We start from the raw sequence: 26,140 nt of genomic DNA, 5'->3' as shown, positions 1-26,140 counted from the left end.
TCCTTGAATAAACGCAGAGTAAAAGAGCTTGTATTTTTTGTTATTGTCTCTTGCAATATTATTGAAGCGCAGGTGAAGTAGAGGAGCGACTGTTTACATTTTTAGAATGCACTATACAAATCAGTGTTTTTGACACCGTGGGTAAAAATAGTCTAATGAGACTAGCTCTAATGCCTTTTCATTGATCATCCGTACGACTGGTCGTCCAATAGTAAAGTCTCAGCCACCTCGGCGATACGACCCGGGTTCGAATCCCGTTGCATACAATGTATTGTTATTTGGGCCAGCGAAGATTATCTATTTATCAATCATTGCTCAAATATCCACAATGGGTTAAGAGGCGCACTTTAAAATATTTGGCCAATGTGGTTTATTTTTTGGGTGTACCTTATAGTCCGAAAAATACATAAAAATAATGGATATCAAAGATAACTTTGCTCAGTTTTTTTTTCTTTTTTAAGGACAGTTTTTAATGTAATATTTCACTAGTTTACTTCAGCTTTCATAATAATGATAATAATAATAATACATTGTACTTCAAAGCACCTTTCAGGACACCCAAGGTCGCTGTACATTTATTAACTAACTACAATAAAGCAAGATTAAAACTAGAATAAGACATGCAAGAAATAAATAGCAAATGAAAACACAATAGAGTTCAAAGGGGGCGGTGTGTGAGGCAAATGATCATGAAAAGGCAAATCTGAAGAGGTGGGTTTTGAGTCAGGATTTGAAGACGGACAGGGTGGCAGAATTCCGGAGGTCAGGCAGCAGAGCATCTGAAAGCTCCCATTTTAGCTTATTTTTCACATGAAATAGGACAAAATTTAAAAAATGTAAAAATGTCTGATTTAATAGTTAGAATACAAGTTGGCTAAATGTAAAAAAATATTTTAGAAGAAAAGGAAAAACTAAAATGAAAATGTATAAAGTATTTCCCATTTTCCATATGAGATACTTAGAAGCAAAATAAATCCCCATTACATTTATAGAAATTATAAGACAATTCAATTCAGTTCAATTTTCCTTTGGCTGGCTTAAAAAGGTTAATGGGCCGTATGTAGGTCACGGGCTGTAGTTTGCACACCTCTGGCCTGAAGTCAAGTTCTAACCCAGGATAAGTTGCCAGAAATGTGCTCACCCCAATGTTCTTCCCGTTCAAATTGTGAATTTATGAAAAGAGAAATAAAGAACCTCACCTCTCCCCGACGCAGGTTAACTGTTCGATTTCCGTCATGACTTCTGCTATCTCAAACTTCAGCCGCTGCAAGAAAGAAAGAAAGGAAAAGGGTCTCCTGGTGCACAAAATGTTTTAATACGGTGCTTCTCAACTGGTCTGGCTTCAGGGCCCCACATCCTACCTGATTACAAGCCGCAACACAAATCAAGAAATATTTTAATTTGTAAAAGTAACGGATTATGCAGTTCAAAGCAGAAATATTATAATATATTCACCTTTTTTTTGCAAAAAAAGAAATCAACCACCAAAACCAAAAGGATTTCAAGTGCTGTATATGTTGGCATATATTCATCACATATAAGCCACCCCCTAAATCTGCTTTAGACTAACCATCCATCCATTATCCGCACCGCTTATCCTCAGTAGGATCGCGGTGGTGCTGGAGCCCATCCCAGCTATCCCGGCAGTGGGCAGGGGACAACCGGAACCGGTTGCCAGCCAGTTGCAGGGCACATAGAGACAGACAACTCACTCCCTCATTCACACCTAGGGACAATTTGGACCGGCCACTTAACCTGACATACATGTTTTTGGAATGTGGGAGGAAACCAGAGTGCCCGGAGGAAACCAACACAAGCACGGGGAGAACATGCAAACTCCAAACAGGAAAGTTCGATCCCACAACCTCAGAACCGTGCCGCACACGCACTAACCACTGAGCCGCTGTGCTGCCCGCTTTAGACTGACCAATATCAAAATTAATTAACTTCTAATATGATAATAAAACATGTATCTCAACGATGACAATTATTTAAAACACATATATTGTAGATAATAAAGATTAACACGCTGGTAAAAGGCTCAACATGTAACATTTCTGCACCATTTTCTGTACCGTCCATGGCAGAAGCTCTTACACAATTTTGGTATTTCGCAATCATTTCCTTCTTCAACTCCATCATTGTTTTCCATTTTCCCCACCAACTTTTTTGGGACCCAAAAAGCAAATAAAACAGACAAAATCACAATCGAATGAGAAGTGGTCCCTCTCCACCACAATTGGGAGGGCGTCGATTGACTGAACAGGAAGACGAGATCGAGCAGCCATCTACTGAGGAGTGTGACAGAACCTCTGTTTTTTTTTCTTTTTATCTGCATTATTTTGCCAACGCGACCCACTGAAAACTGATCCGCGGCCCACCAGTTGAGAAACACGGTTTCAATAATTCTTCGCGAGACGAAGGGAAAAGCAAGCACACCGTCTAACTAAGTGATGAACCAAAATGAAACAAATACCCGCTACTCACTTCAATATCATCCAGCAGCTCCTTTTTCCTGCGTCTGATATTGCACAGCTCATCCCGCTCCTCCACCGAGAGGTCCTCAGGTACTGCGGATGTAGAAAGTGAGGATGAGGAGCGATATGGGAAAGGACCGGCAGCCAGTCAAAGTGGCGGGGATTACGCTTGGTGCCGCTGAGAAAAAAATGCTCAGCCGTGATGATGACCTAAATTGAAGGAGGCAAATGCGTTGCCTTGACATACGTGTTTAATTGGTGAACTGGATTATCATCAATCTGTTTCGGCTTCCCCTGGAAAAATTGAAGCTGCTTGATCCCAAAATAGATAAAAATAAAGCAATTGTGCATTTAGATTTCATGCTTTAATTCTGTCCAAATTGCTGCTTCTTCTGCTTTGATCCCTTGTCATAAGAATTGTCTTTATTAATTTTTTTATAAGGATTTTTTTTTTTGCTGCAAAGTGTTATTTCACTTCTTATTGAGCTATTGTCACCATGCACTATTCTTATAACTTAGGCCAATTTTTAAGCAATAAATAATAAAATTCTTGTCAATATTCTTTGCCTATTTATCCTTATTACGTGATTTACCCTGGAGTGCCATGTCCTATCTTGTTGCATACAATGTTTCACAACATTTTTATCAATGTCAATTAAGACAATTCAATTTCATTTAATAAGACAGCAACACAAACAAGCACACCTGAACAGGGTGGCTCGGATAAAATTGGTCTTTCTACACAAAGGATTGAGAACATATGCATGTAGCTAGGTGGTATTACCAGCCTGAACGAATTTCTTTTTTGTTAAGTGCTATTGAAATGCTACCATTGATGCCAGATTAGCATATTAATTGATTTTTACTTTGCACGTTAGCGCCGACCAAGTGTTTTTAGTGTATTTTGATGGTTTAAAATGGTGGTCTGCAACCTTTTCTGGACCACGGACCAGTTTTACGTCTTACAATATTCAAGCTGGATGGCCCAATGATAACATAATAATAATAATAATAATAATAATAATAGTGCACCTTTAAACCCCCAGTGAAGATTTGAGCAATAAGCCTAAACCCACTGTGTAATTACTGCACCAATAAGGATCTCGTAATTTATATTACTCGGAAAAAAATATTATATTTATCTCATCATCACACCAATTTTACTCACAGTACCACGTTGTAAATGTTCTTTTGGCCAAACTATTTACCATAATGCACCATTATAACGTTGCACAACGTGGCACTGTGAGTAAAAATAGTGTGATGATAAGATTAAATCAAATGCCTTGTTGTATAGTTTTACAGTGGTCAGGAATCAGCACCTTCCCCACCATAATCCGGGTTCAAATCCTGTTGCATGCAATGATGGGCATATGTGGACTGCTGTATTTGTTTACTGATTAATCAAATACAATAATATACAATCGTAATATTTAGTGCGTAACCCGTACCCTAATTTTGAGGTTTTTATTGGGTAAAAAAAGTGCATATATACACGTGAATAAATATGTTTTAAGCAAAAAATAAAAAGTTTTCTTCCTTTTCATGCGAACCGGTACCAAACGACCCACGGCCTGGTGCTGGCCAGCAATCCTGTGGTTGCCGACAACTGGTTTAAAATGCTGTTGAGTTTCAAAGTCAAACCTTAACAGGGAATCATGAGAAACAGCATGGAGCCTTTTTAGTTATAGAAATACATATTTAAACCCTAAGGTCAGAATGTCAGCTTGCATTTTTAAAAACATAAAACAGGTTGCTCATGTTTCAGGGAATTGTTGTATTGGAAAGGATTGGAAACGTTGCATGGCACTGAAGCATCTGGTGGCCGGGCTGCTTGAATATTATCTTTGATTCGGTTGTCGTTGGCTAATTAACACTGCAGGGAGTTAAAAGAAGCCATATCACACACACACATACAAACTGCATATTGTACTTTAACTCCCCAGGGACACCTTCTTATCCGCAATTTAACCGTGCAACAGAAACCTCTGCTGCAGGACACACACGCATGCCCCCTACAACATCACACACGCATCACAACTGCAATCCGGTTGAGAGTGAGCTGACAGGAAGTAGGTCATTTTCACATGGAGTTATTGCAGATTGTGCCTCTCCGGTGCTTTCTCTCCCTCTCTCTCAAACACACAACCACATTAACGTGTATATATACGTACGTACACAATCTCAGTCTGCCCCCACCCAGCACAAAGTGGGGGTAAGAGCTGATTGAAAACCCCTGAGTGATTCATTCGCCTAAGCAGCTTTGCAATTCACACACATTTTCCCTCTCGTCTTTTGTTATTCTCGTCAACTGCCAATAATGAGAGGTTCTTCATATATATGCCATCTCCCTCTCGATTCTTAACTTTCGGGTGAACCCAAAAATATCTCCGCTACGGGGCCTGGGGTTGTTTGGCAAATCCACACACCAGCTGCCAATCGCCCCAAAAACACTGAGCAATTCAACAGGCTGCCTAAGTTAGCCAGTATACAGACAGCAAATGCTAGGGCTGTCACAATTTGGAATTTCTGGAGACAATTAATTGTCACACAGAGAACAATGATTAACAAATATATTGTCCAAAAATAATCCCTTCTGCGTTATATACTACTATGACAATATCAGCTTGATATTACAAATACTGTACACCTTAAGAAAGAAGAGTGATGTAATGGTCAAAAACTAGGTGAAGGAATAATCAATCAATCATTATTAACCCTCTTATCAAAACACAAGGCAGGATTTCAGCCTGTGAAGTAAAACCTTTTGAGGAATAATGCACAGGTGAGGTAACCGGTTGTAAGGTCTTTGAATTACATTTTCAGTAATAAAGTGCAAACTTTAAAAAAGTGCTAAATGAAGTGCACAGATGAGGAATACTCGAATTACACACACACACACACACACACACTCAAAGTGAATACAAAAGCAGAACAGATGAACGTCCCTTTGCTTCTCTTCTGTTTTTAAGATTTCAACGCATTTAAAGTGAATGCAGCTAACAGCAACAAACAAATGTCTCTTTTCTTGAAGCTCTTAGGTTTTGAAAACGAAGACTGGTAAATTGTAAAAGGAGGTATGTAACTGAGAAGATATACAGTTTATCTTAGAAACTGTAATAACAAAGACATTAACTTGAATATGAACTTGTAAACTTCAAATGGTTTTGCGTGGTGGGTTGTACAGCTCATGGGTTGTACAGTTTCTGAATGCTGGTTTGTCAACCGCATCCTTTCAGTAGCGATGTACCATGTAATGTGTGTGTGTAATGTGTCCCGACGGATCACCACCTTATCGTGGTGGGGCACTTTGTGCGTCTCCATGACCCCTAGAGCTATGTCGGCGGGAGTCTCGTACTCCTGGCAGGGTTACCCAAGCCGAACAGGTCCAAGGGTAGAGTCCAGACTAAGAGTGATCCCAAAAGCTGGTGGCGGCACGCTTTGAGGCGGTTTCCCACAGACCTGGATTCCGGCAGCCGCCTGCAGTTGTAGGAAGATGTCGGTCGTCTAGGGTCTCCCTTGCCACTGGAACCATCTTCTTTACAATCAAGATAGTGGCGTTGGGGAAAGCGCACCCCTTACACCACTTTAAAAACCATCATTGCGCAGGTATCCTCTTTTACCTGAGTCTCCGACCACAAAAGTCTGGCGGCGATGGAGTATCCAGTGACGGGAGCAGGTTTGAATGAGCTGGAAGCTCTTAGCTGGAACTCTGCACGTCAGCGACACAGGGCAAGGGTCGTTAGCAGCTGGGATTGAGTGGCAGCTGTTTCCGGCAGACCCCTGTGCGTCTGAGCAGCACTATTTAGTGGCCGCACTGCTCACCCCAATTGGGGAAAGGCCTAGAAAAGGTGGCCTAAAGACTGCCCACTCATCACAGTACCCGGACAGGAAACCGCGCCTGTCGGGACATTCCACTATGCGGTCGAAAAACAATAGCATTTAGAATTGCAGCATGGAACATATGGACACTCCTGGACACCAGTTTGAACAGACCACAGCGCAGAACAGCACTCATTGCCAATGAGCTGAAGCGATATAATGTGGATGTGGCAGCGCTCAGCGAGACCAGACTCCTTGAGGAAGGCTCACTCAATGAAGAGGGGGAGGGTTATACATTCTTTTGGAAGGGATACCCCATGGGCGGACACCATCTTCACGGAGTTGGTTTTGCAATTAAGAACACCCTACTGCTGAAGCTCACAGAGTCACCAGTGGGTGTCAGTGAAAGACTAATGACTCTTCGCATCCCACTTGCAAAATGCAGACATGTTACATTAGTTAGTGCCTATGCACCAACACTGCCATCGAATGATGAAGAGAAGGATCGCTTCTACCAGGCACTCGATGACATCCTCAGTCACATCCCGAGGAATGACAAAATCATGCTGCTTGGTGATTTCAATGCAAGAGTCGGAAAGAACTTGCAAAACTGGAATGGTGTGATTGGTGCCCATGGCATTGGAAAAGTTAATTCCAATGGCATGAGACTTCTTAGTCTGTGCGCGGAACATAACCTTACCATCACAAACACCATCTTCCAACAAAAGAATAAATATAAGGCATCCTGGATGCATCCCAGGTCCAAACACTGGCACCTGATCGACTACGCGATCGTGAGGAGGGCTGACCTGAAGGACGTGCTCATTACAAGAGCTATGCGTGGGGCAGACTGTTGGACCGACCACCGCATGATTCTGACAAAGGTCAGAATGCATGTCCGGCCCCTAGCACGTCAGGGTGGTTCAAAGAGGAAGACACTCAACTGTGCCAAACTCTCCAGTAGCGACACCCTTGACAACTTCCGTTGCTCTCTAGCTGAGAGGCTGGCAAACATTGAGCAGCTGGTCATGTCAGAGGCTGGGATGGATGAGAAGTGGACCTATATATCTACCACCCTCTTTGACACTGCAGCCCAAACCGTTGGTTTTAAAACTAAAAAACACCAGGACTGGTTTGACCAGAATGCCGGAGAGATCTCAACCCTCCTGGACAGAATGCACAAGGCGCACAGAGCCACCCTGAACAACCCACAATCTCAATTCCATAAAAAGCTATGGCAAGCCCTTCGTTCCGAGGCCCAGAGAACTCTCAGAAAACTGCAAGATGAGTGGTGGATCTCAAAAGCCAATGAAATCCAGTCTCACGCTGATAGAAGCGATATGCACAGTTTCTATGATGCAGTAAAAACCATCTATGGCCCCAGAAACTGCTCCCTGGCACCTGTTAGATCTGCTGATGGAACATCTCTAATCAAGGATCAGGCTATGATAGTGGAGCGGTGGGCTGAGCATTTCAACACCCTGCTCAACCAGCCCACCCCAGTGGACCCAAATGTCCTTTCAGAGCTCCCTGAACATCCTACATTGCCAGACCTCGACCTCCCGCCAACTTTCAATGAAATCCTGCATGCAGTCAAAACCCTGAAAAACAATAAATCCCCTGGACCTGACAACATCCCAGCTGAACTTCTCAAGGTAGGAGGCTACCTCTGTACACGGACACTGTTTCAATACATTTCAGAGGTGTGGAGACGAGAGTGTGTCCCGCAACTGTGGAAAGATGCGAACATTGTGACCATCTTCAAGAATAAAGGAGATAAATCCATCTGCTCCAACAGTAGGGGTATCTCTTTGTTGGCCACTGCTGGAAAGGTCCTTGCCAAGGTCATGCTCCGCAGACTCATCTCAAAAATATCGGAACGCGTCATCCCAGAGTCACAGTGTGGTTTTCGAAAGGACAGGGGAACAGTGTACATGATCTCTGTGACACGTCAGCTCCAAGAGAAATGCCGGGAGCAGCACAAGGACTTGTTCATCGCCTTTGTCGATCTCTCAAAGGCATTTGACACAGTGAACAGGGACCTACTGTGGCAAGTCCTGAAGAGATTTGGGTGTCCACCCAAGTTTCTCACCATTCTTGCACAGTTCCATGCAGGGATGACAGCCAGAGTGGTAGTTGGAAGACACAGCTCAGAGCCCTTTGGCGTCGAAACTGGAGTGAGGCAAGGCTGTGTGCTGGCTCCAGTTCTCTTCAACATCTTCCTCGTCTGTGTTACAACACTGCTACGTAGAAGGATGGAGAAGCAGGCTGGAGTTACCATCAACTACAGGGTTGATGGTAACCTGTTTAACATCAGGAGGCTACAGGCAACTACCAAACTGACTTCAGAGACCATCATTGAGCTACAGTATGCTGATGACTGTGCCTTGGTTGCCCATACACCGGAGGCTCTGCAAAACATTCTCTCGGCAGCTGTAACTGCATACACCAGAATGGGACTGACGATCAACACCCAGAAGACAGAGGTACTCTGTCAGTCCAGTGCTGACCTCTTACCAAATCCAATAATCCTCACTGCAGCAGGGCAACACCTGCTCATGGTGCCCACCTTCAAATATCTGGGGAGCATAGTGTCTGACACCTGCTCATTGGATGATGAGATCCAGAGCCGTCTCAAGCAAGCATCAGCATCTTTCGGTCGACTAAGGAGAAGGGTCTTTCAAAACAACAACCTTAGACTCCACACCAAAATGCTGGTCTACAGAGCTGTATGCATCACTACATTACTGTATGGATGTGAGGCATGGACTATCTACAGCCGCCATCTGAAGAGCCTCGAGACCTTCCATGTAAGATGTCTTCAGAAGATCCTTGGCATCACATGGAGGGATAGAGTGCCGCACACAGAGGTGTTGGAGAGGGCAGGCAGCTGCAGCATGGAATCCATTATGGCCCAACGCCAACTTAGGTGGCTGGGGCATGTTGTTCGAATGCCCAGCCACAGACTGCCACGCCGTATCCTCTATGGTCAGTTACATCTAGGCCAACGCAGTGCTGGTGGGCAGAAGAAGCGGTTCAAAGACCAAATGAAGAACATCCTGAAGAGATGTCGGATAAACCCCTACTCACTGGAGGAACTTGCTTCCTGCCGAGACCTCTGGCGCTCCCACTGCTCACAGGGAGTGGATTACATGGAGGAACAGCGCATGCAACACCGTGCAGCAAAGCGTGCAAAGAGACATGCTTGCCAGGCCACCCCTGCTCCCCCCATCACCCCCTTCACATGCTCTGTCTGTAACCGCATCTGTGGATCCAGGATCGGACTCTTCAAGCATCAGCAGACTCACAATTAAAAGAAGATGGTCATCATCGAATCGATGGACAACCCCAAGAAGAGAAGAAGACCATGTAATACTATCTGTTAGCGTGCGCCATTTTACACTGTCTTGTTTGTATGTCGTGACTCGTGTGTAAACTCCACATATATCCAATTGACAAGCTGCAACCCCTGGATTGTTTGCCATATTTCCTTAGCTGACTAACTCAGCCAATTGTACCGGGTGACTGGAGTCAAGTCACGTTTATTCGGATAGCCCTTAATCACAAGGAGTCTCAAAGGTCTGCACAAACCACAGATTATTGCAAACCACAGACTATTATGACACCATCCCCGATCTAAAACCTACATGAGGGAAAGGAAAATGAAGAAACCTTGACAAGGGACTGCACATAAGGTAATCCCCCTTCCAAGATGACCAGGCAGCATAGATTGAAAATAAAATGTGAAAAAATTAAAGTTTAATATAAAATAACATAAAAAATAAAAAGGAAGACCAGGTGGCATGGATGTAGCAATAACAAACAATACACAGATATTGTCAACATGAAATATAAGTCATCCATAAGCTATAAAATATAAGTGTGTTCTAAGCCTAGATTTAAACGAAATGTCCGGACTCAAAATGCTGCTTGAGATGACTTGTGTTAGCTCTGTTCACTAGCACCTTCTTGAAACAAAGGTTGCAGACCACTTCTGTGTTTTTGAGCTCACCGCTGCCACTGGTTAAAGGGCTACAACAACAAATCAATAAAATCGATTATCTAAAGTGTTAGCATCTAATTACCTTATCAAGTCATTGTGTTGCGCAATTTATGAGCCACTAAAAACGTTAATCAATGAAAATAAGTGCATTGGATCTCGTGGTGAAGTTGTAAGTTTGTAGTAAAAATTTGGTCCAGCAGAGGGCGTCTTGAGACCGTTTCCCTAAACGTACCTAATTCTTTTGTTTTTTGTTTTGTTTTTTTGTTTTTTCATTGAACATTGCATCATTACAAACAAAATTGGCATTAAATAATAAAACACTACAGTTAACAAGGGAACAGAGAAAAACTATGAAAATAAATAACCAAATATATAAACTAAAAAGAAAAATAACAATGATGACATGTTTATCTCATCACAAAGGGGAGCCTTTTAATCATATTGTATATTATTTGTACATTGGGAAAGTTGATCATATTCAAATACTTAACCAAACACCAAATTCGTTGACAACAGTATGAAAAGTGGGTTTACGCTTTTTGACATCTTTTAGCGGGTTAAGATTTTGCTACGCATAAAGATTTAATTTATTGCACTTTTTTTGTTTTTGTTTTGTTGGATAAGTCTAAATGTAATATGATCTTTGGATAAGGTAGTAGGGAAAGAGTATCTTATACATTTGCAGGCATATAACATACATTTGTATGTATTTTTGTTTCTTGTATCTAAGAGGAAATTAAAAAAGCGTTTTTTAAAAATCCGATTTATCAAATTGAAAGACTAATCGACCGATTCCTTGAATATTAAAATAGTCATTAGTTGCAAACCAGAAGTGTGTCCAAAATACTGAAGTGGTGCGTGGTTGTATAACCAAATTGTACAGCCATGATGGCTACATAACAAAACTGATGTTGTTTGTGTCATATATTTGTATATAATTTATATATCATGTGTGTTGTGTATTAAGCATGGTTACGTGAATGTGCCTTACAGGTGAATTTCCCTTAGGGGATGAATAAAGTATCTATCTATGTAACCGCGGTGTACGTGTCCCACCAAAGATCCACATTCACGCTGGACTGGATGATGAGGTTTTTATTATTACAGTTTCTGCAAATGGATGAGTCACAACATTAGCTTTTTCTGCTGGGTCAGATCTCTTTGATCTCTTTGTAGTACTCTGGTAAAACTGACAACAAAGCATATCAAAGAGATTTCTTTTCACTTTACAGAAAATACACCGTATCTGTCAGTATCAAAGGAACTGCCGTAAGGCCTATAGAGGTTATAACGCGGTCTGTTAAAACGCTGCCAGAAACAATAAATCCTGAGACAAAACAAAGTCGTACACCTCATCAAGATATTACAGTTTGCCTCTGTGGTAATTGCAAATGTGAAAAATATTCGCGAATATGAAATATATTCGCAATTAGACAAATACGTCATATTTGCCTCAGCCCAAGCCAATGCTGAAATGTATTCGCCACATCACTCACCAGGCTTCATTCAATAAACTTAAACAATTTCTGTATGTTGTTTGCAATGAATAGCTACTAGGATCAAAATCAAAACAAAAACAGGTACATGATAAGTGTGGAGAATTGTTACGGGGCTGATGAAGTTGCCTTGACAAAATGTGTCAGCGGCATGCATATTGCGGAGGGAGTTTGGTGATTTCATTGGATGGCTCACCTTTTCATTTTGTTGTCTTTGTTGTAGCATATCGTGCACATGCAGTTTCTTTTTTTCCCCCGCACTGAATCTGCTTACTTGAGTTGTCAGCTGCTCAATAAATTAGGGGAGGGCAAAATTGGGAATTTTGATATTGATCCAATGTAAGTAAATACAATGTACTTTCGATAAATATTGGTATTTTGCTAGAAATGTCATGCTTATTGAATAATTCAACCAGCCAGTTCGTTTATAATTATGATAAACACAGCACAAAGATTGTAGGGACTAAAAATGGTTATGAAAACACGATTGCAAAACAGTATACAAAATAAATATTAATATTTTTATTAAAACTGTTTCAGAATAAAAGCCAAGGTAGTCAAACAGATCAGCAGCAATGGCTGTTATTGATGCAGTAGAAGAAATCACCCATAGCATAGAAAGGAACGGATACGCAGTTGGGGTATCTATTGCCTTAAAAAAGCATTCAAGATGTAGAAGTAAAAATTGATGGTGCTGCAATAGACACTCTATCAAAAATTATGTTTTTAGGGGTCATAATAGACAATAAATTAAGCTGGAAAACACACATCAGACACATACAAACTAAGGTATCTAAAGGCATTTCAATAATTAATTAAGCCAAATTCCTTTTAAACTATAATGCATTGTATTTATTATATTTTTCTCTAGTTCTGCCATACTTAATATATTGTGCAGATGTCTGGGGCAGTATTTACAAAAGTTCACTACAGCCCCTGTTTATCCTCCAAAAACGTGCAATTAGAACCATACACAGTGTAGGATATCGTGATCATACTAATATTTTATTCCTGCAGTCCAAATTATTAAAATTGGATGATTTAGTAAAATGTTTAATTTCACAACTGCTATTTAAAGTCAACAAAAACATAAAGCCAGAAAACATCCAAAAAATATTCACTCGGAAGGAGGGAAGTTATAACTTAAGGGGCTGTAATAAATTAAAAATTCCAATGGTGAGAACCACCAGGATATGTATGTGTGTGTCTGTGTGTGGAGTCAAACTTTGGAACAATTTACAAGACGAGATTCAAACAATGTCCAAATATTCACGTGTTCAAATTTAAATACAAAAAAAAACATTACCGGCAGAATACAGAGATGAAGAAAATGGCGTATGAGTGATACTAGAGATTGGAAATATTGCGTGTCAAATGGATGGTTTACAACTACAGTGTTCTCGTTTGCCCGCGTCCCTGCGTCCTAGACGCATCATTTTTGCTGGGGATGCATTGGGTCAAATCAACGTGCGTTACCGGGCCGCAACTTTTTTTGACACTAAATTGTCATTATTATCCGATTACTTTTTTTTTTTTTAACAAAGATTTACCGCACTGCAAATCTTTCATCAGGCAGATCCGCAATGTTGTTTTGGTCTCGCGCCGATCTCGGCAAACGAGATCTCGGCAAACGAGATGACGTCATTGTTTTGGTGGTTGTCGAGTGAAAGAGAAGTATGCCTCCGTAAAAACAGTTGGTATTAGGTGCAAATCAACAAAAAATTGGTAATTTCTTCAGTGTCGGTAATAAGTCGAAACATAATACAGAAAGTAGTAACAACGGCAATAATTCCGGCACGAAAAAAACGGCGGACAAATTCTTCAGAAGACCACCATGGCAAGGAAAACACGTGTTTTGAAGCGAACGATTCGACGAAAAATAAACAAAAGAATACTCCTAGCAAGAAAAGGACTTTTCTGCCAAAATGGACTCAATTATATTTCTGGTTACGCTATGAGGATGATAATGGAGGATACATGTTCTGTGATGCGTGAACACAGCGTGACAAAAAAACTGGATTGCATAAATCATTTCGCAACACGAACTTTCAGAAAAGCGCATTGGATCGGCACAACGACAATGAAAATCACAAATTAGCTATGGAAATTCCGTTGCTGCAATTGGACCTTGAGAAAGCATTACAACTGTGGCGGGACAGGAAACCACGAAGAATATATGAACTGAAAAATCTGAAGTGATTAAAACTGCATGAATATATAGACTAATATTTCAGCAATATTATTTTGTATAATGTACGATATTTTTGAGAACTGAACAATCTGAAGTGATAACTGGTTTGTATTACCAATTAAGTGTGATGATAAAACTGAATGAATATATAGATTTATATATTTATTTATATATATGTCGCCGATTAACAATTTCAACCCGATAACACTAAATTTTGGGGACCCATAGGTCTCTGTTGGGACCCATAGATTTTTGAGCATGCGAGTCCCCGGTACCCATCACTATTCAGAGGTAAAATGAACACTGGTTCAACTATAGTTAACCTTATTGTTATTGTTACTATTATTATATCATAACTGTTATTATTGCTATTGTAGTTATTATCATTGGTGTCACAATGATATTTAGTGACTATTTGCGTTATAACGTGAATAGATGGGTACTACGATGATTTGTATATAACATATGTGACTATTGTTATTATTATAATCATTGATATCCGACCTATATAATATGTATATCCATGAGAATTTGTTATATTTAGACACAAGAGGAGCTATCTGTAAAATGTAATTAATAAGGAAGATGAAGGGGTAGGGAAAATAAGTGTCTGCTTTTTACTACCCCTTTTCCAACATGATATGTTATCATTATTTTTGTTGTTTAGTCATTGTTTTTGTCCTGTTTTTATTTGTTATGTTTGAAATAAGAATTTCATTCATTCATTCAAAAAAACAGCAATGTAAACTACTTTATAACAATGTCAGCTAGAGAACAAAAATATCTATAAAAATAAAAATAAAATAAAACTAAATAAAATAAAGTTAGCAATGTCAATTAAGTGTCAATTGTCTCTCATTGGCTCTGTTGCCATAATGGCAACATAAACTGTAACATGTTTACGTTTTTAGTTGCAGTTATTTGCTCTCTGTAGGTTGAAATTTGCTTATGATTTGATGTAAATGTGTAGTGTTGCTACAGCAGAAGACCACTTTACCACACCCATAAAACCTTCAATAGTCTTTTTCTGTAGTTGGAAAAAAAAGTCCACTCCGTTTTGCCTCTGTCAATTTTAGCTTCTGGTAGGGCAGGGTCCATAGATTTGGCTCTTACTTTGGCCTGGCACGCCAGGTACGGAGAAGTGCTCAAAGAATGTCTGCCAGTCACACACTTAAGCATAAATTTAATGGTCGAGGGTGCTGGGTGAGAGACAGAAAAGGGCTGCCCTATCTACATAGAGAAGCGGTGCTTTAAGGTAAATGTAGGAGCCAATTATCGATCCAGTACAATAGTGTCGATCCAGTACAATAGTATCGATCCGATCCAAGTACTTGCAATGTATTGATAGATGATTTTACAAAAGAACAATGATGTTTTTATTGAGAGCAACAAAAAAAGACAGGGTTGCCATGAGTACCAAAATAGCATCATTTTTATTGGTCTAAATTGTTATTATTCTTGTCTTTGTATATATTACTGCGTTCTGCCAATATCATCAACATATGTCAGCGGCATTCACATTATGGAAAGAGTTTGGGGATTTCAGAGTGGAGGGAAAATCTAAAGGTTCTCTTTGCACAAGCATAGAAGAGATGAACAAAAGTCAAATTGTAAAGTCTTCAGCCTGATGTTAGTTCCTTTGTTTGCTAATCCGGTTTGATGTACTTTTTACCTAATTAAACTCTCCAAATGAAATCTCATAGTCTTACAGAAGCAAGCCACCAGACTTAACATCGAGACAAATTGTCTGCAACGATGTCTGCATGCAGAATTAATGTGCTGCGTGGGTAGAACGGAGTTATGAGTGATTTCATTCACTATTTGTCTTTGAGGCACAAGATTGAACAGATGATACATTAAGAATGACTTTAACATACAAGTGTGTGCAGTCCCAAAACCATGAGACTACCACGCAGTCGTAAATTTCTTAGATTAGCCCACATATAAGAATCATCAACCCGACAATGGACGAGCTTTTGATAAGTTTATAGTTTAGTTGACACTCAAAATATAGAGAGAAAACATCAATGCATTCTGAACTTGCATAGAAAACAGAAGAGGACTGTAATACAAAAACCCTCAAAATGCAAAGTCTATTCCGTCCTAAAGGTCCTCTACCAAATCTTCTTTTTAGTTAGAACTCATAGGTTACAAAAAGCAGATCAGCCCTAAAGGGTCTGGAAATTAAAGGACAGCAACATGACTGGTGAATAGAAACAACAAAACAAAACAAACACCACCAAGACCAGAGAGATGGTGGTGGACTTTAGGAGAACCAGAACTCACTGCCAACACAGAAGCTCTATGTAGGAAAGGGCAAAGCCGACTTTACTTCCTCAGAAGGCTGGCCTCCTTCAACATCTGCAAAAAGCTCCTGAAAATATTCTATGAGACAGTAGTGGCAAGCGCCCTCTTCTATGCGGCAGCGTGTTGGGGAGGCAGCGTCAAGAAGAAGGATGCCTCTCGTCTCAATAAACTGGCTAGGAAAGCGAGCTCTGTTGTGGGCAAAGAGCTGGACAGCCTAACAACAGTAGCTGAGAGACGAGCACTGAAAAAGCTGAGGTCAATCATGGACAATCCATCGCATCCACTACACAGCATTATCTCCAGACAGAAGAGCAGTTTCAGCGACAGACTGCTGTCACTGTCTTGTAGTACGGACAGACTGAAGAGATCTTTTCTTCCTCATGTTATGAGGCTCTTTAACTCCACCCGGCAGAGTAAAGGCCCACATTAAACCACACCACCTACATTGGATATTACCGAATCTTACTGCAATATGTATTCTGTGTAGCACTATTTAGTTACTCTATATAACACGCTACAGTGGGCATTTGCACGTCACACTGGGTATTTGTATATTGTATTCTTTTGGCTTTATTATTGTACTGTTCTCAGCTCAGGGATGCTGCTGGAAATATGAATTTCCCTTAGGGGATGAATAAAGTATCTATCTATCTATGATGTAAATCACACATAATAGTCAGAATAACAGACAACCATAGCGTCCTCAGCAAACTTCTTTGCAGGTGTCTGATAGCAAAAATGGAATGGAAAAAAATCTGAAAAAAAACTAAGAAAAAAGACAAAAAAAATTGTTTTTATTGTCCCAAAAAACAGAATTACAAACAATAACTTATTTCCTGAACAGCTATCCAAAACTAAAACACTGATCAGTCTTCTTAACTTGGCGCTCAGTATTATTTTACAATATTCAGAATTTCCTGCTATCTGTTCAACCATTTATAAATTTGTTAATCATACTTTTAAATCATTATCATTATTATTCAATTATTGTATTTACTGACATGCTTATATTCGTTAACACATGTTAAACTAACTTAATATCCGCAAGCTCCAATGGAGGACCGAGTGAATTGGCTTTATATGGATATCTGGAGTTGGTCAAGTGGCTAAGTTAAGTGCAGGGGTCTCCAACTTGGTGCCTCGGGTGTCCCAAAGGACAGTTAAGGTGCCCGCGGACAAGTTCTGAAAATAGCTCACCAGTGCTGGGTCACTGTGATTTTCTTGTAAAAAAAATTGCCTATAGTTAGCTTCGGTTCAGTGAGTAAACCCCTTCCCCCAAAATAAATAATTATTTAAATTTGCCACTGGGACCGTTTAAAGGAATCAGGTCGGCCGTCTATCAAGGTGTTCCTTGTTTATTTTACAGAGTTGGCAACCAGTGCATGTGTTTTTGCCTATTTCCACAAATTCTATGAGTTCTCTTAAATAAATTAAATATGTTTAAACTACTCGGGGACACTATACTATACAGACTGGGTTTGAGACTTATTTTTGCATATATAGTGAAAAAAATAAGTATTTGAACACCCTGCTATTTTGCTATTTCTCCCACTTAGAAATCATGGAGGGGTCTGAAATTTTCATCGTAGGTGCATGTCCACTGTGAAGAAGAAAAAATTCCAGAAATCACAATGCATGATTTTTTTAACCATTTATTTGTGTGACACAGCTACAAATAAGAATTTGAACACCTGTGTATCATCTACAATTCTGACCCTGAAAGACCTGTTAGTCTGCGCAAGCCCACCTGCACTCTATGTATCATCCTGAATCAAATGCATCTGTTTGAGTTTGTTAGCTGTATAAAGACATAAAGACACCTGTCCACGCCATACAATCCGTAAGACTTTAACTTGTAACATGGCGAAGCTCAAATAGCTGTCCAAAGACACCAGAGACAAAATTGTACACCTCCACAAGGCTGTAAAGGGCAACAGAGTAATTGCCAAGCAGCTTGGTGAAAAAAGGTCCACTGTTGGAGCAATCATTAGAAAATGGAAGAAGCTAAATATGACGGTCAATCACAAATCGGAATGGAGCCCCATGCAAGATATCACCTCGTGGGGTCTCAATTATTCTAAGAAGGGTGAGGAATCAGCCCGGAACTACATGACAGGAGTTGGTCAACGACCTGAAAAGAGCTGGGACCACTGTTTCCAAGGTTACTGTGTAATACACGTCATTCTTTGAAATCATGCATGGCACGAAAGGTTCCCCTGCTTAAGCCAGCACATGTCAAGGCCTGTCTTACGTTTGCACATGACCATTTAGATGATACAGAGGAGTCATGGGAGAAAGTTTTGTGGTCGGATGAGACCAAAATAGAACCTTTTGGTCATAATCCCACTAAGCGTGTTTGGAGGATGAAGAATGAAGAGTACAATCCAAAGAACACCATCCCTACTGTGACGCATGCTTTGGGGGTGTTTTTCTGCATATTAGACAGGACGAGTGTACTGCATTAAAGAGAGGATGAGTGGGGCCGTCCGTGTATTCTGAGATTTTAAAGAACTACCTCCTTCCCTCAGTCAGAGCATTGAAGATGGGTCATGGCTGGTTCTTCCAACACGACGATGACCCGAAGCACAATGCCAGGAAAACAAAGGAGTGGCTCCGTAAGAAGCATATCAAGGTTCTAGCATGACCCAACTAGTCTCCAGACCTTAACCCAATCGAAAATCTTTGGAGGGAGCTTAAATTTTGTGTTTCTCAGCGATAGGCCAGAAAGCTGACTGATCTAGATAAGATCTGTGTGGAGGAGTGTGTCCTGCAGAGTGTGCAAACCTGGTGAAAGACTACAGGAAATGTTTGAACTCTGTAATAGCAAACAAAGCCCACTGTACCAAATATTAACATTCATTTCACTACTGTAAAATACTATACATAGCCATAATTATTTAGTATATTATTAGTACTCAATACTCCAACTCAATACAACATTTTATTTATATCTGTACATTCAAGGAAACTGTGCGGGTCAGATGTATCGACATTTCGTTCTGTATACACGTGTACTAGAATGACAATAAAGTAGATCTGAATCTGAATCTTTTTCAGGTGTTCAAAGACTTATTTGCAGCTATAGCGCACAAATAAATCGTTAAAAAATGCATGCATTATCATTTCTGGATTTTTCTTTTTAGTTTATCTCTCCCACCGTGGACATGCACAAACGATAAAAATATTAGACCCCTCCATGATTTCTAAGTGGGAGAAATGGCAAAGTAGCAGGGTGTTCAAATACTTGTATTTTTCAATGTAGTTACATCTCCAGTGGAACAGTGAATTTGAACTGGGTTAGCAATAATCATATTTGGAATCTATAAGAAAAAAATGGAAGAAAAATCCCATGAATACTTTCTAAATAAAACACAGATTGGCCATCTTGAGTTAGTCATAAGGGTCAGTGCCAGGAAGAGATCACATGCTAATTTTTCACGCTGCTGATAACATTGGGAGGATCTCATGCACGCTAATAAGCAATGGATGAGATCATCAATCAAAGTATTCTTAGAAAAACTGCAGGCAATTGAGATCTGACTGACAAAAAAAGGGGGGAGGAGGCTTATGTGTGAATGTGCTCTTCTTTTTTGCCCTTCTTTTAGACTTTATCAATTATGTTTTTATGGCGAAATGTATTGTTCTGCTGACAACTACTTATGCAAAATTGTTTTTTGATTGTTTCAAATTTCTTTCTTCATGTTTTTGCAGTGGTGAGTTGGGGGCATTTTGGGAGAATTAAGAAAAACATATAACATAGAATATGCAGTATATATTGGTAAGAAAACGAAAGTAGGCCGATGAGACAATGAAATAAACACGAGAAGTGCTTTGCTACAAGGAAAAACTACTGATGTGGATGTTACGGTTATAACTGATGGAGTGTCGTGTAGTTCCTATGAGCCCCTTCTGCGTCCCCAGCAGGTATCTCAGGGTCGTAGGTGTTTCGCCCCATAACCCTGTACACCTCTCCTGAGTGGGGCAGCAAGTGCTGACTTTGCAAGCTTTTACCTGCAGAAGGGGTCCGGCTACGACCTCTTGACAGCCACAGCCACCTGGAACTGTTTTCGGCTGCTGGGGCTATCTTCCTGATAGACTCTGTACTTGTTTGGAATCAAGTCCGATCTTCTGCAGGAAATTGCGCATAGATGTGGTGCAAACCTCAATTGGGGAAGAGGGTTAAATTATCTGTTTGCTTCTTTACTTGAAGAGAGTCTTAATTTTCTGATATTTTATTATATTTTTTCAGGTTTTTGCAGCGTTTATGTTCGGGTCTTGTAGGCCTCCTTCCACTAGAGAGTGATAACAGAGATTGGGACTGGGCACAGGTTTGTCCAATCACCACACACCAATTATCCTGACCATATATATACTGTAATGACAACTTGGACAGCCCACGTTTTTGGGTAAATTTCGTTTCCACTGTCATTTCTACATCATATTCGGTTAATGTTTCCTGGTGCTGGTTTGGACATTTTGTTAGTAGTTTAGTACCAGCTTTTTTGTTACTTTGTTCATTGCATTTCCTCCACCCCAGGTTTGGTTTGTTTCTTGTTAGGACATTTTGTTAGTTGTTTAGTGCCCACTTGAAAGTTTGTTACTTTGTTTCTTGCATTTTCCATTTCTGGTTTTGGTCTTTGTTTCTGGTTTGGACATTGCCAGGTTTGATTTTCGATTGGAGACCTTATTTGTTTTTTGCCCTCTTGTTCATTTGTTATCCTGTTCCTGTTTTTTTGTTGTAGTTAGTCCACCCCCCGCAAACGAAACAGTCCAACATTAGATTTTTGGGAGGGAATGTTTTAATTTAGGAATATGTAAGATACGGTGTTTAAATATAATGTAAAGAAATCATTGGCGATAAAGGTAAACGTTTATTGACCTATCTTTGACTATTTGATCAAACATCAAATGGAATGACTTTGAGGCCGTGTAGTTGCATGTGATTAGTTCACAAAAATAAGTAAAACATTAGTTTCCACCTTTTGTTCAACGCAAAACTTTTTTTTTTCTTTTGCATGTCAATTTTCCTGGATACGAGTGATATTTCATTCAAATATCAAAATCAACCATATTGTTGTGAATCCTGTCTGTAGCTTTCCAGGGAGACAAGGGACGGACAGGCATCTGCTTTGATTGAGAATATTTCCTGTTATAATGGCAACCACGTCAACAGGGTGATTTCCCGCCAGAGTTTAACTGGGATTGCTTACATAAGCTTGTGAAAAACGACTGCAAAGACGTGTAACCCACCACCGGGCTGAGAATGATGCAAGAATGCAAGTAGAGCGCATCAAAGTCAGGAACACCTACTTGTGATTACGCGAGATAAAAATACATACCAGATTGCCTTTTCCACTCTCTGGATTGCATGCCATCAGCAGACCACCTTGGGATCAGCTTATTTCCAATAACAGGCAGGCATTGCACTACCTAATTGTACAGTATAATACATTACAGCCACTCGCAGCTCTTCAGCATAATGGTAAACAAACGCCGACAGCTCCTAATACAAGATGACGATAAGAGCAAACATTCCTCCAAAAAGAAACCCAGCGGTCCAGAAAAACCGGCTTGCCTTGCCACTACAAATCTCTTTGACTCCTGCATCTTTGTTTCTACTCTGTACAGTCAGCCATGTGATGTTTCCTTTTGAGTTTTTGATGTAGGACTTGCTGTTTTCACACCAGGAACCAGATGGCTTCAAAGGTCTCGTGCTGGGAAGACGATGCCTCCACTTGATATTAACATCAGCTTCAAGCCTGCTCATCTTTAGAGCACCACGATCTCAAAAATACAGAAACAACACAGAATTTAAATGGAAAAAAACATTTAGTCGGTCTAAACACTGCATTTCAAAAACAAAATGTTACTGCATTGGCAGATAATTTTGATGACTTTAAGTACCATTTCACTAGAAAACCATATCAAAGTGTCAAAAGATGAAGACAATTTTGCTCATTTTAATTATTAGAAACTAGAAAAAATGACTTAAACATGTAACAAAATAAGAAAATAATAATAATAATACTTAAACATTAGTGAATTATCTAATTGTGTGAAATCTGGCTTCATTAAAGAACAGTATTTTAAATTGTGTAGTTTTATCACATTTTATTACACGTTTGTCTTGTTTCTGGTAAAATAATGGAACATAAACTTAAAAAGAGCAAAGAAAAATGTTTGAATTTGGAAGCATATAACGTTCCATAACTCCCATATCTTAAGATGAAGAATGGACATGTTGGACCAAATGGACGTACAAATTGCAGCTTATTCAGCACGATTTTCTGATTCTGGTGTGTTACCTCATAATTCACAGACATTCCTTCAGATGAGTGACCATTTTAATGCAAAATTGTGAACATCGTCATCCAGGCTCTTGTTTGATTATTTGGATATACAAACATTAAAACAATCATGTAAATCTGGTATATCACTTTGTCTGAACTCCGCGAACAATGATTTGTTTAGTGGTTTAGGCAGCCTGTTCTCTATATAGTCCTTATCGAGACTGTAAAAGGACGGCAAGTTGCGCCATAAAGGCTGCGTCTTCTATCTTATGAATAATTTCTTTGTTGCATGTGCAGTTACCTTGTTTTGCAAGCTGATAACAGATGAGGGCATCTGTTAGTGGACCATCTGTGGACTGCAGACAGACGCTCTTATCACTTTTGTCTCCACATTGCACACACTCACACATCACACTCGCCCAATTGTCCAACTCACTATAAAAGCCTGATTTTAAGCACAATCGGCAAGCATGCATGTTGGTTGTGTATAAAACATTTTTTTGTCAATCCAATGTTGTAGTTTATCATTTACAATTTAGTTAATTGGTCAATTAGTCAGCAATTAAATGGATGACACCAACTCCCATTTCAGCAAGACAAAAGAAAAATAAAGATGGTGGCTCGTGACTTAAGTAGTAGTAACAGACCTAAGAAATGGATTTACTGTGCTAAACCTGGTGTGCAATTAATTGGGGATTGAGTGTGGTGAGCAATCTAAATCAAGTAGAGGTCAATTGCTTAATTACCGTTTAGCTTCTACGGAAATCAATCCATTACAACATTTTGGGTTATTATGCAAGTCGAACCAGGGTCGCGATAGTGAGAGCACCATGGAACTACTAGTGATATATATGACATATGAGAAGGCTTTGGGTTTTTATCTCATTATCACACCATCTTTAGTCAAGGAACCAGGAGTAATGTCAATTTTGTTTTGCATTAAACATGTTACAATGACAACAATTTTGTCACGCAAAATCATCATTCTAACATGTGAAACGCAAAACGAAACAAACATTCGTCTCTGGTACTGTGAATTAAAATAATGTGATAATGATGTAAAATGTATTGCCTTTTTACAGGCCATCAATACCACTGGCGGTCAAGTGTTTTGACAACTAAGCTGATCTTGGACCTGTTAAGGGATACGCTTAGTTTCATTTTGAGATGTTGGTATTTGTAATAGACTCAAATAGAAGCCCTAAACATCAGAAAGTTTATGTTCCACGGACTTTTTTTCTGTAAAGAATTCATTATTTGTTATTTGGTAATTATATATTTCATAAATAATATTATTAATTATTTTTTGACTTTTGTAATGTGAAGAATCCGAAATGGATTGTTTGGTTATTATTTATTTCATTCATTGTGTTATGTTTAATGATCTTACTTATGTTTTGAGAAGAATAAAGAGGGGTTATCAAATTTTGGCTTTCTGGAAAACAATATTTGTTTACATTTAGGCCCTTATGCAATCGTCAAACTTTAGCAGTTACAAATTGGCCCATCATCAGAGAAGGGAAAAGTTAGATGGCCCCAAGATGAAAACTTTAAAGGCCCCATGGTTTACATTAGGGGCATATATTGACATTCTTAAAGAATATAAAGATTAAGATGTCCACTTTGTCAACAAAATTTGTTCAATATTTGTCTCTTTGTTGTAACTATTAAAAAAACAGTCTCAGTTTTCTCAAAAATGGGGGACACTGGAAGTTTCAAAACAAAACGAGGGTCCACAAACACAGTACATAAATCTATCACTTGCACTTAAAATTCCAATTTGAAGAACCAAAATCTCCAAAACGTGCAGGACTGTAGCTCCTCTAAGTCCCCATTTGTCCATTCTTAAACTAAACAAACCAACAATGCAAAAATATCATATGTAACAAATTCAAGTAATTTAGGATCTTCAAACACAGAAAGCTTTTGGATGTGTAGGTCAAAGTCCTCCTCATCAGCTGATCATAGTATGCACAAACATGTGCTTCAGAAAAAAACCCAAGCAGGCCAGGGTCCTGAGCTACCTACTCAGGAAATGCCTGGAGTGTCTGATCTAAGCCTTCTTCCCGAACTCTTGGACAAGTGTTGGGAATTTTGAGTTGACGCTGGGGATAGATATCTTTTTTACTTGCCGTAAATTCCGGACTATAAGCTGCTACTTTTTCCCCAAATTTTCAACCCTGCGGCTTATTCAGAGATGCGGCCAATTTATGTAATTTTTTTAGCGGCCGCCAGCGGCGCTCGAGCATAAGAGGTAAGATTTAGACCGGTTGGAATATATGCGCCGAGGAAGATCACAATTTATGAGCGTAAACATACCCTCATCGTGCAAATTGCACAAAATAAAGCTCATGACGCAGCTTCAATGTTTAAAGCAAACGGACTTATTGCTGGCGTGTAATGAAGTATGGAGCGTGGAATGACGTCATCATGATTAAGTTTCTTTCCTGCATTGAGTAAGATAACGTAGATGTTATTACCAATGAGGAAGAAGCGAATGGTCTGCCGTGGTTTGGTTTGAACAAATTTATTGACACTAATAACAACAAACAAACAAACAATGTGAGGTTTGAACCACCCTTCTCGACAACCTTAACAGCAATCAAGCATGTTCACAATTTCGTTATATCTGGCAATAGGTCTTCTTAACATATTTTTCTGACATTTTTAACTACGTTTTTTGTAACGATAACGGCATTTATTTCCTTAACAGACTAATTAGCACATATGCGATCGTCTTGTTAGTAGCGTGAGGCTACAATCCATCGCATCCACTACACAGCATTGTCTCCAGACAGAAGAGCAGTTTCAGCGACAGACTGCTTGTATGTACTATGGACAGACTGAAGAGATCTTTTCTTCCTCATGCCATGAGGCTCTTTAATTCTACCCGGCAGAGTAAAAGCCCACATTAAACCACACCACCTACATTGCATATTACCGAATTTTATTGCAATATGTATTTTTTGTAGCACTATTTAGATATTCTATATAACACGCTACAGTGGGCATTTGCACGCCACACTGGGCGTTTGTATATTGTATTCTTTTTGCTTTATTATTGTATTGTTCTCAACTCTACCTCCCAAAGACACGGTTTAGGATGAAAGTTATATTATTATTATTAAAGCTTTGAAAACTCTCTCGATGTACCGTCTTTCTTTGTAAATATGTGTATTATGTATTTGCAACCGTATATTTTTGTAATGTATTTATTTGTATTTATTTGAGACACTTATTCTGCACGAGCAAATAAAAAAAGGGGGGCGGAACAAACGCGGGCTGATGGGAAAGTGGGGACCGGTAAAGGTGAGTTTTTGTGGACACCGCGGACAATAATGGATATATATTTTTCCCACCCATACCTTTGGAAATATACACTTTTTTTCCTTGGATTACTATCAACGGGCACCCAGAATCTGCAGGTCTGCAACAAATTTTAAGTACCTATATCATTTTACGTTCATTTTGGCGGCTGTGAATTTTAAACTGTGTGAAGTTTGGCATGGAATTGGAGGTCCAGATGGCGTCCATGATGGCGGCGAGAGTGAGCC

At 39.6% G+C, this 26,140-nt stretch overlaps 1 protein-coding gene across 1 annotated transcript in view; it reads right to left on the bottom strand.

Annotated features, from left to right (window-relative positions):
- cyth3b (cytohesin 3b) overlaps positions 1-26,140 on the bottom strand; it is a 56,896-nt gene that overhangs the window by 16,727 nt on the left and 14,029 nt on the right. Inside the window, exons 2-3 of the mRNA XM_088338774.1 lie at positions 2,488-2,570; positions 1,200-1,264 (exon numbers count right to left, since the gene is read on the bottom strand). Coding sequence (XP_088194900.1) covers positions 1,200-1,264; positions 2,488-2,570 — 148 coding nt within the window. The remainder of the gene's footprint in view (positions 1-1,199; positions 1,265-2,487; positions 2,571-26,140) is intronic.

This window comes from Urocampus carinirostris, chromosome 1 (assembly GCF_059441175.1).
Source record: "Urocampus carinirostris isolate Australia breed hairy pipefish chromosome 1, RoL_Ucar_1.0, whole genome shotgun sequence".
NCBI classification, from domain to species: domain Eukaryota; kingdom Metazoa; phylum Chordata; class Actinopteri; order Syngnathiformes; family Syngnathidae; genus Urocampus; species Urocampus carinirostris.
The sequence above is the reverse complement of the archived record's forward strand: the minus strand, read 5'-3'. Positions and strand labels throughout refer to the sequence as shown.